The sequence below is a fragment of the Lithobates pipiens genome, unplaced genomic scaffold (genome assembly GCF_037356315.1).
Source record: "Lithobates pipiens isolate NorthernLeopardFrog02 unplaced genomic scaffold, aLitPip1_a1.2 Scaffold_1, whole genome shotgun sequence".
In the NCBI taxonomy this organism is placed as follows: domain Eukaryota; kingdom Metazoa; phylum Chordata; class Amphibia; order Anura; family Ranidae; genus Lithobates; species Lithobates pipiens.
The window spans coordinates 154,080,292-154,095,981 of NW_027507685.1; the positions used below are offsets into that span (position 1 = coordinate 154,080,292).

At 41.2% G+C, this 15,690-nt stretch overlaps 1 protein-coding gene across 1 annotated transcript in view; it reads left to right on the plus strand.

Annotated features, from left to right (window-relative positions):
- Nucleotides 1-15,082, plus strand: part of ENG (endoglin) — an 86,356-nt gene extending 71,274 nt beyond the window's left edge. The window contains exons 13-15 of the mRNA XM_077478715.1: nucleotides 2,265-2,328; nucleotides 5,063-5,164; nucleotides 8,185-15,082. Coding sequence (XP_077334841.1) covers nucleotides 2,265-2,328; nucleotides 5,063-5,164; nucleotides 8,185-8,303 — 285 coding nt within the window. The 3' untranslated portion in view covers nucleotides 8,304-15,082. The remainder of the gene's footprint in view (nucleotides 1-2,264; nucleotides 2,329-5,062; nucleotides 5,165-8,184) is intronic.
- The last annotated feature ends 608 nt before the right edge of the window (nucleotides 15,083-15,690 follow it).

Sequence of the window (15,690 nt, forward strand, 5' to 3'; positions counted from 1 at the left end):
TAATGGCACAAGATTTAATAGATGGAAAGATGAAAAAAATACTTAAAATCAACTTTAATTTACAATTTACAGTTTTACAGTTTGCCAAGAGTACAGTTATTACTATACCTCCAGTGCTCTGATGCTGGACCTTCAGGTCTCATCTTCTACATCTGCAAAGTTGTCTGCAACAGCCCTGCACTCTCTGTTCTCCCGCCAGAGTGCTGGAAGTATAGCAATAGCTGTAGTCCCGATGCTAAAAACAAAAACTGTCAGTAAATAAAATAGATAAGTCCATGGTTTAAATTAATCAAAAGGGGAAAAAAAAGTGACTTAAACCCTTGAGTTAAGCATTTAGGCAGCCCATTTATTTTAATTGGTTTCTCAATGCCCAACAACCCATTAGTGCACTGCTACACAGATGTTTTGTGTAGGTGTGTTAAGATGATATTCTAACTTAATGGCAACACAGCACACTAATGTATGGACCCCGATGTAGCCTCATTTAGATAAAGAAAGCATTATTTTCAGTAAGTCTTTAGGCAGTCAAACAGATACACGTATTCAAGCTGTTTTACCTGATAAAGGATTTGTGCTTCTGTCAGCACAGCCCTATCTGCCAGGGGAGGAGACCTGATTTTTTTTTCTGCTGCAGTTAAGAAACACCCACAGGTCTTGTCCCTCCCCCAGCCTGTGAATGGACAGTGAAAGCAGCACAATGATGGGTTCATCCATACCTCTCAACTTATTGAGATGGGAATGAGGGACACCTACTAGCAAACGTATGTAGGCATAGGACACACCCCCTTCCACACCCCCTTAAAGAGGAATTAATCTAAAAAAAAAAAAAAGATTAGTTAAACCCACAAGGGCCTTTTTTTACCACTACTATTCCTTTATATTGGCTTTTGAAATTTACAAATGCAGCAATTTAGATTTTGGATAAAAGGTTTAGCACTGGGGAAACACTTTTTGAGAGATACAAAGTGCATTTTATATACAACGATAAAGTTCAGACCAAAATGAGGGACAAATGAGGGGGAAAGAGAGACAAATGAGGGGGAAAGAGGGACAGAGGGACATTGCTCCAAATCAGTGGCGTCACTAGGGTTGGTGTCACCCGGTGCGAAAAAAAAATGGTGTCACCCCCCCCACCAACTATAGTCCCCCCTCAGTACAGACACCCCTCCACTAACTACAGACCCTCCTCCCACAGTATAGACCCCCCTCCCTCAATACAGACCACCCTCCATCAATATAGACCCCCTCCCTCAGTATAAACCTCCCCCCTCAGTACAGACAGCCCTTCAGTGCACACCCCTCCATCAGTACAGACACCCCCATTGGTACAGACACCCCCACCTCAGTGCAGACCCCCCAGCATTACAGACACCCCCCTCAGTGCAGGCCCCCTCAGTACAGACACCCCCACTCAATGCAGACCCCCCTCAGTACAGACATCCCCCCTCAGTACAGACACCCCCCAGCAGTGCAGACCCCCCAGAATTACAGACATTCCCCCAGTGCAGACACCCCCCCAGTGCAGACCCCCCAGAATTACAGACATTCCCCCAGTGCAGACACCCCCCATTGCAGACACCCCTCCATGCAGACCCCCCCAGTGCAGACCCCCCCAGTACAGACACCCCCCTCCGTGCAGACCCCCGCTCAGTGCAGGCCCCCCAATACAGACACCCCCCTCCGTGCAGAAACCCCCCCAGTGCAGACACCCCCCCTTACATACCTCAGAACAGCAGAATATCATACACACACACAGCGGTGTGTGTCCCTCAAGCTCGGCTCCTTCTCCTTCTCCTCTGTGGGTGCAAACAGAGGAGGGGGAGGCGGCTTCGTTCCGCTCCACTCTGAGGGATACAGCCATGACGCGGGACAGTACAGAGGGCATTGTTAGTGGTGGCGTGGCGTTACCCACGGGTGTCACCCATCTGGCTGGTGTCACCCGGGTCTGCCCCGCACCCCCATAGCAATGCCACTGCTCCAAATCAGGGACAGTCGGGAGCTATGGTTCATCTCTCGGTCATTCTATGCTCTCCTGTCATTAGCAAATCTCTTGCAAGCACTGCAACATAACTGATTAACCTGAAGTTCAGCTTTAGGTTACTGGATGCGGAAAAGGAGAGAGAATGCAGAGAGTAGGAGTGATCGACACAGCAGGATGTTTGTAGTCTCTATGGATTAAATATTTTGCTTCTGTAACTAAACTGCAGTTGAGATGTCCTCTGTGCATGTCTGTGAACCAATGCCTTTGCTTTCTTTTTTGCCAGAGTTGTCCAGTCCATTTTCAAATGCAGAAGTCATTGGACTTGGTTATAAGACCTCCAAATCATAGTAAGTAATTATAAAATGTCTGGTTGTCAGAGCTTCAGCTGAATTTGTGGCCAGTCCAGTATCAACATACTCTTAACAAGCAGTATATGAGTAAAAAAAAAGCCCTCTCTGACTTTTGTAGCTGCAGGCACTGTGGGGCATGTTCACAGCAGACACACTGAAGTTCTTCAAGTTGTCCTCTAAGCAGCTCAGCTCCCCTTGCTTCCTCCTCCCGGCAAACACACAGCAGCTAAGACCCACCCTGCACCATATACCCAGCTGTGACCCAACACAACCACAATCACAAGGTAGTAAATATACCACCCCCTTGGTCTTACAATTAGCAAAGTGCGCTGCTTTAAAAGGTCTTCTATTTGGCAACATGCATGAGGGTCCCACCTGTATGTATTGACAGGAAGTACAGGTTTATGTGCCTTTGATTTTACAAAGATCGTCACGATTTTCACCCCTAACTTCCCTTTGGACAATACAAATCTGCCTAGATTGGCATCCATGGATAGAAGGTACCAGTATTTTTGCACTATATTACGAATCTGATTGTGTTGGTTGGAGTAGGGTAGTATTATTCTTGTTACATTTAAATTTTGAGCATCACATTTTTGTTTATGAGAATACAAAAGTTCATCTCTCTTTTTTTTTTTTTTTTGCAAGGATTTTTTATAAGCCTTTTAAAGGCATGTCATTGAATACCCTTTGAAACTTTTTAGCTTTGATTTGAAAAGTTCTCATCGGAGCAATTCCTTCTAGTGCGCAAATATTGGCTATAAGGTATAGCAGTTAATAAAGGACGTGGGTGAAAACTATATGCATGAAGTATGGAGTTTCCTGCCGTCTTCAAACTTTCTTGGTACTACGGTTGAAAAAAAAAATGTTGATTTGACCTTGCTATCCTTTAGAAAAGTGAACAAACATTCCCAAAAAGTTTTTTTTTCTTTTTTATTAAATTCTACTGTTGTATGGCAAACTTTAGATCTCCCATGCAAAGACACAGACAGCAACAGCATGGGTTCTAGCCCTTCCACCCCAAATCCAAAACAAAAAAAAAATGGTTTAGATTGGGGCTATATATTACCCATTATAAACAGAGGAAGCATTAGATACAATCTGTGGGTCTTCAGTTTAGCTAATCCTGCAATACTAACCACCGTGCACAGCGATCATGTTTAGAAGCAATGTAGGGGTCTACAGTGCACAGAAAGTTTGTACTCCAATGACACTACTCTGTTTATTTAGCCATAGCCAACAAGCAACAAAACCCTGTCACTCTTCTGTAATATGTTTCATCCAGTAGGGCTTAATCATAAATGGGTTTAAGCTAACTTGCTGCCTATGGCTAAATAAACGGAGATGCCAGTGACATCATTGGAGTGCAACCTTTAAGCTAGGTTTAGACCTGCATCTTAGCGGACATTCCTCTGAAGAGCAATCCTTGTTCATATAGTTTTCCTGGAGCCATTTTAAAGGTGGTAAAAAGGAATAGTGATACCTCCTCACCGCCTGTTTTAATCTCTTAATTGTCATACAAATGCAATGCATTGCATTCAGTTGTGAGGCGTTTGCAGCACTGCCTCTTTTACTTGAACGGGTCACGTTCAGTGGGCTTGCTGCCCACCCAGATAGTAATTGCCACATTCGTTGCTATTGTAGCTTAAGAGGGGGTGGTTGGGGACACTAAAATTGCAGCTCAAATGCATGTTTTTATTGCCTCCCCAACCCCAACTTTAAACAAACTCTAACTTTTATACATGTGGAGTGTGAATGGGCTCCTGGGATTGGCACCCGGAATTTACAGTGAGGCTTTTAGCTTCTGAGTCACTGACAAGTACGTGGCAAAAAAGCCCAAGTGATGACAGAACTATTGATCTGACTTTTTTTCAAGGACATGGACTTAAAAAGTACTGAAGCCAAGCTCTCATCATTCCAGACAGGGAACATTTTCAGCAGGACAGGTTATGTGTCCTCCATATCTCTTCAGTACTGGTTGACAAAAGAACTTAGCGTGGTAGAACCGTGATTACAGTATGTCGCCCGTAAAGTCTATTTGGAAAAGTCTTGAAGGCGCCTTTGAAAACACTGAGACTCGAAGTCATATTTGGCAAGCAGTTTTTACAATGGATCAGTATTTTGTCACGTAACTATATCAGTTTGAAAGATAACACAATTATTTGGTTACAGTCCAGATGGGACTGTTATTGTCATTAACCTTGGGGACAAGCTGCCTCCCCTCCTTTTTATCACCCTGGGCCTAGTAATGTTACAGACAGGGAGCAGATTGCAGGGAGTGCAGTCACTGACCTCAGGAAGGAGTGTGAGGTGACCCCAGAGAACGTGGAATGAGGGAGATGAGAGGACAGGAAGGAAGCCACCGGAAGCCAAAATAAACATGCAGCCATTTAGAGAGGAGAAGGGAAAAGCCACAAGGACCCATCAGCTAGAAAAGAGAAGGAGGGTGTCAGGGGCCTTGAATAGATAAGCTGGCTGGCAGCACGTTTAACAAGGATCACGCTAAACGCATACAGTCCTCATGAACGGATACACATTAACACACATAAATGTTTATTTTGGTAAACCATAGTGGCCAGTCAGATTCAAATTTACTTAAAATCAGTGGATACAGATTGGTTGCTTTGTTCTATTTTTGCTTAGCCCGTTATATTTAACAGCCAAAAAACATTTAAAAGTGTAAAATTGTTCATTTGAAAGAAAACTGGTTTAAACGAATGTTTCTCTTCAGAGCAGGGACTCGGGATGGGATCTGTGCTGGGGATCACATTCGGAGCATTTGTCATTGGAGCGCTTCTCACAGCCGCTTTGTGGTACATCTACACGCACACACGTGAGTAATGAATGCCGTTTATGCTTTTGCTGCTGTGTGCACCTCACTGAAACTTTCCTTGACGTGACTCTTGATGCTTTAATGAAATGGTGGGGCACGGTGTACTAAGTCAGCCTCTGGCTTCTTATACAACCTCAATTCCAAAATAGTTGCAAAATCTACATAAAAACAAAATCAATTATTTGCAAATCTCATGAACTCATATTTTATTCACAATAGAAAATATATCAAATGTTTAAACTGAAAAAATGTACCATTTAAGAAAAAAAATAAAGTAAGGTCATTTTGAAACTGGTGGCAGCAATAGGTCCCAAAAACATTTGGACAGGACAGCAAAAAGCTGGCAAAGTAGTACTGACAAGTAAAAGCTGGGAGAACATTTTGCAACCAATTAGGTCAAATTGGCACAGGTTAGTAACATGATTGGGTATAAAACGAGCATCTTAGAGGGTCAGAGTGTCTAAGTAGTAAAGATGCTCAGAGGTTCACCAATGAAAAAGCTGCATCTAAAAATGGTCAAACAATTTCAGAATATTGTTTAAGATTCCGAGAATGTGGAGAGATCTCCGTGTGCAAGGGACAGGGTTCGAAATGCAATACTGGATATCTTTGGGTCCTCAGACAGCACTGAATTAAAAACAGGCAATCACTACATGGGCTCAGGAATACTTTCAAAAATCACTGACACATCTAAAAATGATCTAGAAACGCTGCCATCTTCTCTGGACCAAAATGTTTTGTTGTAAAGGGGAAAACTGTTCTGTGGTTAGACAAATCGAAATTTGAAAAATCAGTTTGGCAACTGTGGTCACTGCGTCCTCCAAAGTAAAGCGGAGTGAAACCTTCCCCCTTGTTAGTGCTCAGTTCAAAAGCCAGCATCTCTGATGGTCTGGGGGTGTGTTAGTGCATATGGAATGGCCAGCTTGCATATCTGGAAAGGCACCATTAATGCTGAAAGATATATCCAGGTTTTACAGCAGAACATGCTCCCATCCGGACTTCTTTTCAGGGAAAGCCTTGCAGATTTCAGCAGGACAATGCTAAACCGCGTACTGCATCTATAACAACAGCATGGATTCGTAGTAGAAGAGTCTGGGTGCTTAACTGGCCTGCCTGCAGTCCAGACCTTTCACCAATTGAAAATATTTGGCACATCTTGAAAAAAAATCTAAAAATACAACGAAAAAGACCTGGGACTGTTGAGCAGTTAGAATCCTATATCAGGCAAGAATGGCACAACGTTCCTCTCCCACAACTCCAGCAACTGGTTTTCTCAGTTCCCAGACATTTACAGAGTATTGTTTCTTATAATTGTACATTTTCTCAGTTTAAACATTTGATGTTTTCTATTGTGGAAAAAAAATATGGATTTGTGATATTTGCAAATCATTGCATTCTGTTTTTATTTAGATTTAAAAGTGTCCCATTTTTTTTGGAATTGAGGGTTATGTCTTAGATACTCCACCTGGCATTTTGGGGGTTCCCTCTCCCCCTTTGGCATCCCAACCCACATACAGGGCATTATTGGGTATTTATCTTTCTTTGTTCCTTTATTAACAGAGCGGCTATGTAGTGAAGGTAAGTATTAGCAGCTGTGGGGTCAGCAATAAAGTGAACCCATTGCTTTGCCTGCTGAGACACAACACAGGTTTACTTTATGCATATTAAAAACTCTTCTACACCATGATCCTCTGCACCTACAATATGCAGCGTCAGAACATTCTGTTTCTCTGTAACGCTAGGTTCAACTTGCTCATTCTATGGGGCCAAAACCATGCTGGAATCCCAAAGTAGTAAAGGAACCTTCCCCAAGATTGCACTATGCATTGATGTGAATGGGCACTATTGAAAACAATGCGATTTCCATGGTCATGTGATTCAGTGCGACTCAAGTCACATGAAATTGCACTAGTGTGAATGAAGCTTTGCTCTGTTGGATTTACTATGTGTCCAGAAGAGGTATAACAGAGAAAGCTAAAAGCTTCAATTAAATTCAGGTCAAGCTAATGCACCAGGTTAAGGATACTTATTTTAAAATGACAGTGAAGTTGAATGAGGTTTAAAGATCTAGTGTCACCTAGCTAAAATCAAGATCTTTAGTCATGTGTTAATGTTGTGAATTAGGCCTGAAATGTATTTCTGTGGTGCCTCATCAGCCCCTAGGACCCTTTTCGGACCTATCACTGGCATTTCAGAAATGACCCATGCATGTGTGTGTTGTGGTGCCAGTCACTTTCAATGGAAATGCATGTTTTTTTTTTTTTCAAATGCAACACACATCCAGCCTACACGCATTGCAGTGTAACACAACCCATGCACTACCATGCATTATGTTACTATGGCAAAAATTGTGCATGCCCGTTTTATTTTTTTTTATTTTTTTTAGTTTGTTTCCTAATTAGTGGGCTGCTTTAATGCAATGCACGTTAATGCACCCCAACGGACAGCACAGATCTGAACAATGCCTTAAGCCCCGTACACACGTTGAAATTGTTGGTCAACTGAGCATCTGATTTTTGTTACAAGGGCGTGTACCTGAATCTTATCTTGCATACTAACAGTACACAATTGTCGGCCAACAAACACAAATGTAGTGACATACTATGAGGAATTTCAGCTCTTGGGTGCCACCCTTTGGGCCCATTCTGCTAATTTCGTGTTTGGTGAGCATTGATTCAGAGCGTGCGTGTTTGTACTTTCAACTTGTGTGACAGACTTGTGTACTGACCATCAGAAAATCTGACAACCAACCATTGAAAATTTACTAGCCTGTCATCCAACATTTGTTGGCAGAAAGTTGGACAACAATTGTCAAAAGGAGCATACTAATGGTCAGATTTTAGGAAAACAGTCTGTCAAGGGTTTATGGTAGATTTGTTTCTGGTATTGAACCCTTTCTCCAATTGTATAATCTCACTGACCTGTCTAATAAGATTCTGGTCAGAAATATAAAATAAAGATGAAATTATGGTAACATTTACATTTGTTTTTTAAACTGACCATTGTTTCTCTTCATATAGGCTCATCGGTTAAAATGCAGCCAGTGCCAACGCTAACTGGAGGCTCAGAAAGTAGCAGCACAAACCACAGTATTGACAGCACACAGAGTACCCCGTGCAGTACCAGTAGCAGAGCGTAACGTGGCTGCATCTTGTCACAGGGACTACAGACTTGGGGGATGGGACATAAGAAGGGCCCTAAAAGCCCCAACAGCAGTACAATGACTTAATGTTGGAATCCATCTTGAAAACCTGCTTTGCCTATTTCGGCATACTGCAGAGATCGGTTAAAATACAAGACAAGGACTCTCAATGACAGATCACTGATGGCCATGGACCCCCAATGACCTATCACTAAAATGGGCAGGGACCAATCTGTAAAAACAAAAAACGGACTTGACCCAAGTGGCATAGTTTGTTGGCAAAACTCCTGAGAGTCCAAAGCAACGTGGGAGGGGAAGTACATTTTTTGCAGCAACATAAAGCTATAGACATCTTATATATGAAATTATCTATCCAACCTACAGTTATTTGCTTTTACACATAGTTAAACTTGACAACAGAATGTATTCTGAACATGGTTTTATTTGGACCCCAGGGTTATGAAATTTTCCAGTTTTTATTCCTTTTGCCGTGATGACTTGCAGGTCTAAAAGTGACAACTGTAGCAGATACAATGAAAAATACCTCAGGAAAATGGCAGGGTTCATGCATTACGGCACTAGGCTGGGGACTGGTCAGACCAAAGCTGTACAGTGGAACGTTCATCCTGACTATACTTTCAAAAATCTTTTCTCATTGAATTTTCATGCCATTTTATGCCATTATCATTTTCTAATTTGTTCAGTGTTAATAATCCTGATTGCTGATCAGGAGCCCAAATGTTAACTCACATGACTAGATGTGGCCATAGACATGAAATGATTGTTGTCTGTTGCAACCAAATGCTAATCTGGGCTATACTCTCAATGGACACCTGAAGACTGCAATAGTTATAGAATCCTTGCATTCCATACCATAAAGTGCAGAGATAGATATAACACAATCAAAATATCAGACCATACCTGTACAAGATCAGAGTTCATACCCTATGAGACCATACCTATACATGATCAGACTGTACCCTCATTAGGCCATACCTATACATGTTCAGACTATACCTATACGTGATCAGACCATACCTAATGAGACTATGCATAATCTGACCATACCTATACATGATCAGACTGTGCCTTTTGAGACAATACCAATACATGATCAGACCATATCCTATGAGGCTATACTGAACACAAGTAAAACCTTCCAATGAAAGGGGACTTTAAAGGCACATCAGACAATGATACTTCAAGGACGCATATAAAAAGCTATATATTTTATTAAACAAAATAGAAATGTAGATAACGATATGAGTGAGTGACTTGTATAGCGCTACCTATGCAAACTGAATCGCTTCAGGGCGCTTTCTTCATGGTAAGTAATTAAAAGAATGGCTTATGCATAAGTGCCACATTAAATTGCTGCAAAGAGCCTTCAACATGGGTTAAATATGCTGCATATTTAACCCATGTTCAAGGCTCTTGGCAGCAATTTTCTGTACTATCAGTATATATATATACAGTGTATATATATATATATATATATATATATATATATATATATATATATATATACACCATTCTTTTAATTACTTACTATATCATTATCTACATTGTTATCTTGTTGTTTAATAAAATGTATAGCTTTTTATCTGCTGTCTTGGAGTATCGTTGTCGAATGTACCTTTAAAGTCCCTTTCATTGGAGGGTATTCCTTGTGTTCTGTCTCTATTGGGATGTTGGCACTCTCACAGCTCTCTACCATGTACAGCACTATGAGACTATATCTATACACATTCAGACCATACCCTATGAGACTATGCATGATCAGACCATACCTATACATGTTCATACCATACCCTATGAGACTACGCACGATCAGACCATACCCTATGAGACTATGCATGATCAGACCATACCTATACATGTTCATACCATACCCTATGAGACTACGCACGATCAGACCATACCCTATGAGACTACGCATGATCAAACCATACCTATACGCAATCAGACCATACATGTTCATTGTTCAGACCATACCAGGTTCCCGTGGCAGGTCTGATGCCAAACATACTGAAATTTTGATTTGGGTTTACATACTTTTTAAGGCTTTGTTAATTTATTATTGCCATGACAGCACAAACATATTAAGAAGAATAAACATGTTTTCTTCAAAATAAAGTTTCATTCACACAGGTCACATAAATCCTTGCCCCGTGTGAGGGACATGTTTACCTACACTGGCGTGCACAGGTGTTCCATGCATCACTATGCAGGCAGTGCCATTCATGTCACGCACGCATGTCATACACAGATGCAGTGATATCTGTGTGGGTGCATGACCCTGAATACATCTACGAATTAATACTCCCTGTGTTAATGAGGTCTAAAAATGACTATGCCAAAAATAAGACAAGACTATATATAGAGCTCTAAAAAAACAAAAAACAAAAAAAAAAACTGTTACATTTTTATTTTTATTTTTTTTACTATGTAAAAGCTTCTTTTTTTCTTTACTTGAGGTTGGATTTGTGTATTAACCAGTAATGCTATTTCTTATGAATATAATAATTACTGGGGTAATGATGGCTGCTGACTACAGCTGGGAAGGCTTGTTCGCCTTTCTTCTGTAATGAGATCAGACGATGGTTGTATATATTTATTCATGCTTATGTATTACTTGTAAGGTTATAGAAAACAAAATGTATTTTAGTGTGTTTAGAGTATATGTCTATATATGTATGTTGGATGTTGGTACATTATATATGGATTATAATCGCAAAGTTGCACTTGATACATACATCCCTTATAAAGCTATGTGTGACGCCATTTTCTGTAAAGGAAATGGATTGAAAATAGATATTGTTCTTTCCCATTTACCACATGTATATGGTCTATTTAGCCTATCTGCAGAGTGACCAAAGTGAGGTAGGCCTCATTTATTGAAAGGTCAGAAGGTAAACACTCTTGCTATGCAACTAATGCAATGCCAATTGTCTTTTTCTCAGCATGGGTTCAATTATTATTCTCCTCCGAGAGGCAGCACACCGTTTCTTTAGGCCAGTGGTTCTCAACTCCTGTCCTCAGGATCCACTAACAGGCCATCTTTTAAGTATTACCTTGGGGAGATGCAGACTAGAAAACTGCAATCACTGAGCAGAAAATGATATCACCTGTAATGTATTTTAGTTATCTTGCAAACCTGGCCTGTTAGTGGGTCCTGAGGAGAGGAGTTGAGAACCACTGCTTTAGATCATATTGATAAAGGAGACCAAAATTTATTGATGTGGCTGCCATGCCTCAGACTACAAATAAGCGCATTCAATAAAAAACAATTATATGTTAAATCCAGTAGACAAATATATTGCTAATCCAAAAGAAACAAAAGTATTTAAATGCATAAATATTAGTGACAACACAATTTCAATTACTGTAAATAACTACACAATTTTTCCTGTGTCAGGGTGTGATAAGACAAAACAAAGTGATCTTGAAATAAATGTGCCCAACAATGTGAACTCCACTCTACCACTGTGGCAGACATAAAGGTATCCCAGAGAGCCATGACCCCCGTTTACTGAGTGGTCAAAATGCATGTAGATGTAATAAACATCTTGGGATCAATATAGACAGCAGCTTCCACCACGTCTTCCTTTACATCGCCATGGTACACTCCTGTGGGCTCCCTATGAATGATGATATTTGTGAAGAAATAAGTAAGGTAAATGTTGAGACGTCATCACGTATGTTGAAGTGTACTGATCAGGCAACTTTATGTTTCACACAGTGGGGGAGTGGAGTTCACATTGCTGGGCACATTTATTTGAAGATCACTTTGTTTTTTCTTATCACACCATGATACGGAAGGATTGTGCGATTTCACAATGTATTGCCGCAAATATTTATTTTTTATGAACTAGAATACTTGTGTTTTTGGCTTAGCTCTACACTTGTCTACTGGATTTAACATACTGATATGATGTATCGCATATTGTGTAAGCAGCTTTTCAGATAAAACTATTATCATTTTCACTTTTTTTTGGTGACCATAAGCTCAATTTCATTTTAGTTTTCAATAATTATATAACAGGCAAAATGCACCTCAGATTAGAGGAAGATTCATATTGACTGGCTGTGACTGCTGATTTCAGGGCATTGTTCTTTGACTATATAGGAATGCATAAAAATTCTGCACAGTTGTGTATGTCGTTTTGTGATGTCCCTCTAAATTCTGCCTCTGAATTCCATACAGACACCATCAAGGCCTAAATAAAAAGCTGACCTATAGTGAAATTAGATTCCCCACAACAGCCTGGCCACCAGTAATAAATAAAAGCACTGTAGGACTTATCTGTCCTGCAGACAATGCCCTAAACCTTCCATGATAGCCGGCCACGTGATCAAATGCCTAGGCATTTTGCCACATGGTTGTACTTTTTATTATTACAAGAAGGCAGGATGGTCAGGATAACAGGGGGTACTTTTACTATATGCTTGCTTTGAGACAGAGTAATGTACAGGGGATGTAGCGATCCAACATAACGTACTGGTTTCCTGTGAGAAACATTGCGGTTTTCATTGCTGGCCTCCCATTCTGCAAAGGCTAACTGCCTTATTGCCATGCCGATCCTCTTAACACTTTTGTCACCGACTCAGAGTATGCAGATATGGACTTCTACTCTGAACTTTCTGATCTGCACCAGTTCCAGGTCAGAGACTCGGAAAATATGGCCTCTAGCTGTGTCTGGCTTCAGTATTTCTAAAGCTGGCCATACACTATTAATTTTATTGTTGAATGAATCTAGTGGATTTCCCAGCCATTTTATACATCACTGCTGGACAAATTCCCCTGCTGGATTATCATATTCTGATAGCCAGCAGCAGTAGATGTCAGAATAGAGGAACAGCAGCTGCATCAGATTGGAAGCAGGCACTGTATGGCCCACAATTTTCTGTCCATCGCCTTAAATTTTTCAATCAAATGAAGTTGGATGGGAGGGGGACCAGAAATTAGCTGAAATATGAACAGTGTACGGCCACTTTAATTTAATGGCACAGGGCAAGCATGAAGCCAAAGTAAGTCATAAAAAGGTCACTCTTAATGACTTAGGCTACATTCACAGCCAGGGGCAGCCACCAGCATGAATCAGTAGATTTTTGCCAATAGTTGTAAATGCTGTCTGCACAGCAACCAGCAGCAGCTACCAGAGGGACCTGTCAAATTTGTAATCTGTACAAATCAATGGCCAGCGCCATTGCTGTTTGCATTTAACCGCTCGTCTGAGTGGGTCAGCTTTTCTGCAGACTTGGGCCCCTTTCACATGGGCTCTCCGATCAAGGTCCACCTGTTCGTTTTTCAAGCAGTACTGATCGGACCCTCCAGTTTCTTGTATGGAGTGGCAGATGTCAGTGTACACGTCTGCTGACACTCGCCGTCATCCAATCCCATCTGTCTGGCAGATCAGATGGAGACGGACAGGCGGTCCATTTCCTATGCAATTGCCACATAGAAGAGAGCAGGACTGTGTCTTTATATAGAGTGGTGGATATGGACCTGCCATCTGCCTACTCAGTGCGGATCAGCAGAGAAATCCCCCGCTGAGTGAATTCCACTTAGCGGAGGCACCTGTGTGAAAGGGGCCTTATGGATGCACGCACTTCATATCGCTCAGTCTGTATGTGGCTGTAGTACAGAGTTTTGCTAAACCCAGAGGCAACATTTAGCAGCCTCTGAATGCAGCAAACTATCTGCCGATCTGTACCCATGTGTATGTAGCCTTAAAGTAAAGTACTAAAATGCAAAGTATTAGCATAACAACCAGGCACTAAGAAGGAACTAAGCACTTTCAGAAGGAAGTGAGCAATACCAGGTCCCATTATTTTATTAGCAAGGTTTATTTAAGGGAGTCTGTGAGAATAGGAGTATGGAAGCTGCCATTTGATATTCAAAGGTGCAGGTTCCAGACCAGTCATCCTGGTCCTGTCTTCACTATCTACTATCTAGTGAGTCACTGCCCAAGAACAAGCATGCAGAGACTGAAGTAAGACTTCACTGGCCACATCTTTGTTCCAAGCCGGCAATTGAAGCTTCCAATCCCGTTTTCCATTATAACAGAGTGAAAGCGAATGAAATTCCAAAATGTTGACTTATCACCAGAATAGGAACAGAGAGAAAATCTTTCAATGGGCATACTAATTGTGGTGATCCTGCATGGAATTGTGTATTTTCAACCTATGTGACTGAGATTCCCTCACTCTAGAGAGATTTCCTCTCACTTCCTGTTTTGGCTTTGGGCCAGGAAGTGAAGTGAAGTGAAATCTCCCTAGTGAGACACCGTTAAAAAAAAAAAAAAAAAAAAACACTGACAAGGGGGTTATAGGTTAACCCTCCCCTACTTTTTCAAAATGAAAAAAGGTTTTGCCTTGTAGTGCTTCGTTAAAAGTAAATGTCAGATTGCTGAAATATGATGTAAATAAGGTGTAAAGTTCCCCCTAAGCACAGTAATTGGATTGATTCATGAAAACTGACAGGGAATAAGGAAGTACAAGCGAAACAGTTTCTCAAAGCCATGCTCTGTTCAGAAGCAGAGGCCTAGTCTGGCCATAGCACACGGCACTTCTTTGTTCTCTCTTCATGGATCAGCAGACCTGTGACACCTTCACTCCACTGGCCAGTAACTATTACAGTCATGTTAGATAACTATGTGAAATGCAGATATTACCGTTATTTCAATTGGATGCGTTATTACAACCATTTCATGTGTAAAGTGTAACCTGATAAATAAAGTTTTTCAATCCATGCTCTAATGGATCAAGTGAAATGATGATCTCCTGTTCTTATTTATTTTTATTAAAAGCAAGCATTCTAGAGCATATATATATATATATATATATAAAATCAGTCAAGGTAAATTCATATATGTGTAGCACACCCCCCTAATGAGCTACAAATAGAAAGGGACTCCTACCCTGCACAGCCAGGCACACTACATCTTCACAGCACACTTGAGTCAGAAGAACAGTCCAGTGCTTTGTTTTTATGTTTTATTGAGGGGAATAAAGTTGAAGGGATGGGGAGATTATGAGATGCCCACTTGATCAAGGTAGTAGAAGTCTTCAGGGACACAACTATATACAGTTCTTATATACGCTTCTCCTTTTACCTCCAGCGCAAATCTTGATTGTAAAACTACAACTTCCAGGACCAGCTGGCACTGTATGGATGGTCTGACAAGAGCGCAATCAGCTTTGGTTGTGTAGCAAAAAAGTCCTAGTGCCCAGCTGTCCTCCTCCTGTGGCTACTAATCCCAGTACGCAGCTGTCTATTTCTCTAGCCCTCCTGGCTACTTCTCCAGTCTTCCCAGACTGACTCTGCATCATCCCAGTCTGCTTGCACCCAGTCCTCCTGGCTGTAATACTCACCAGCCCA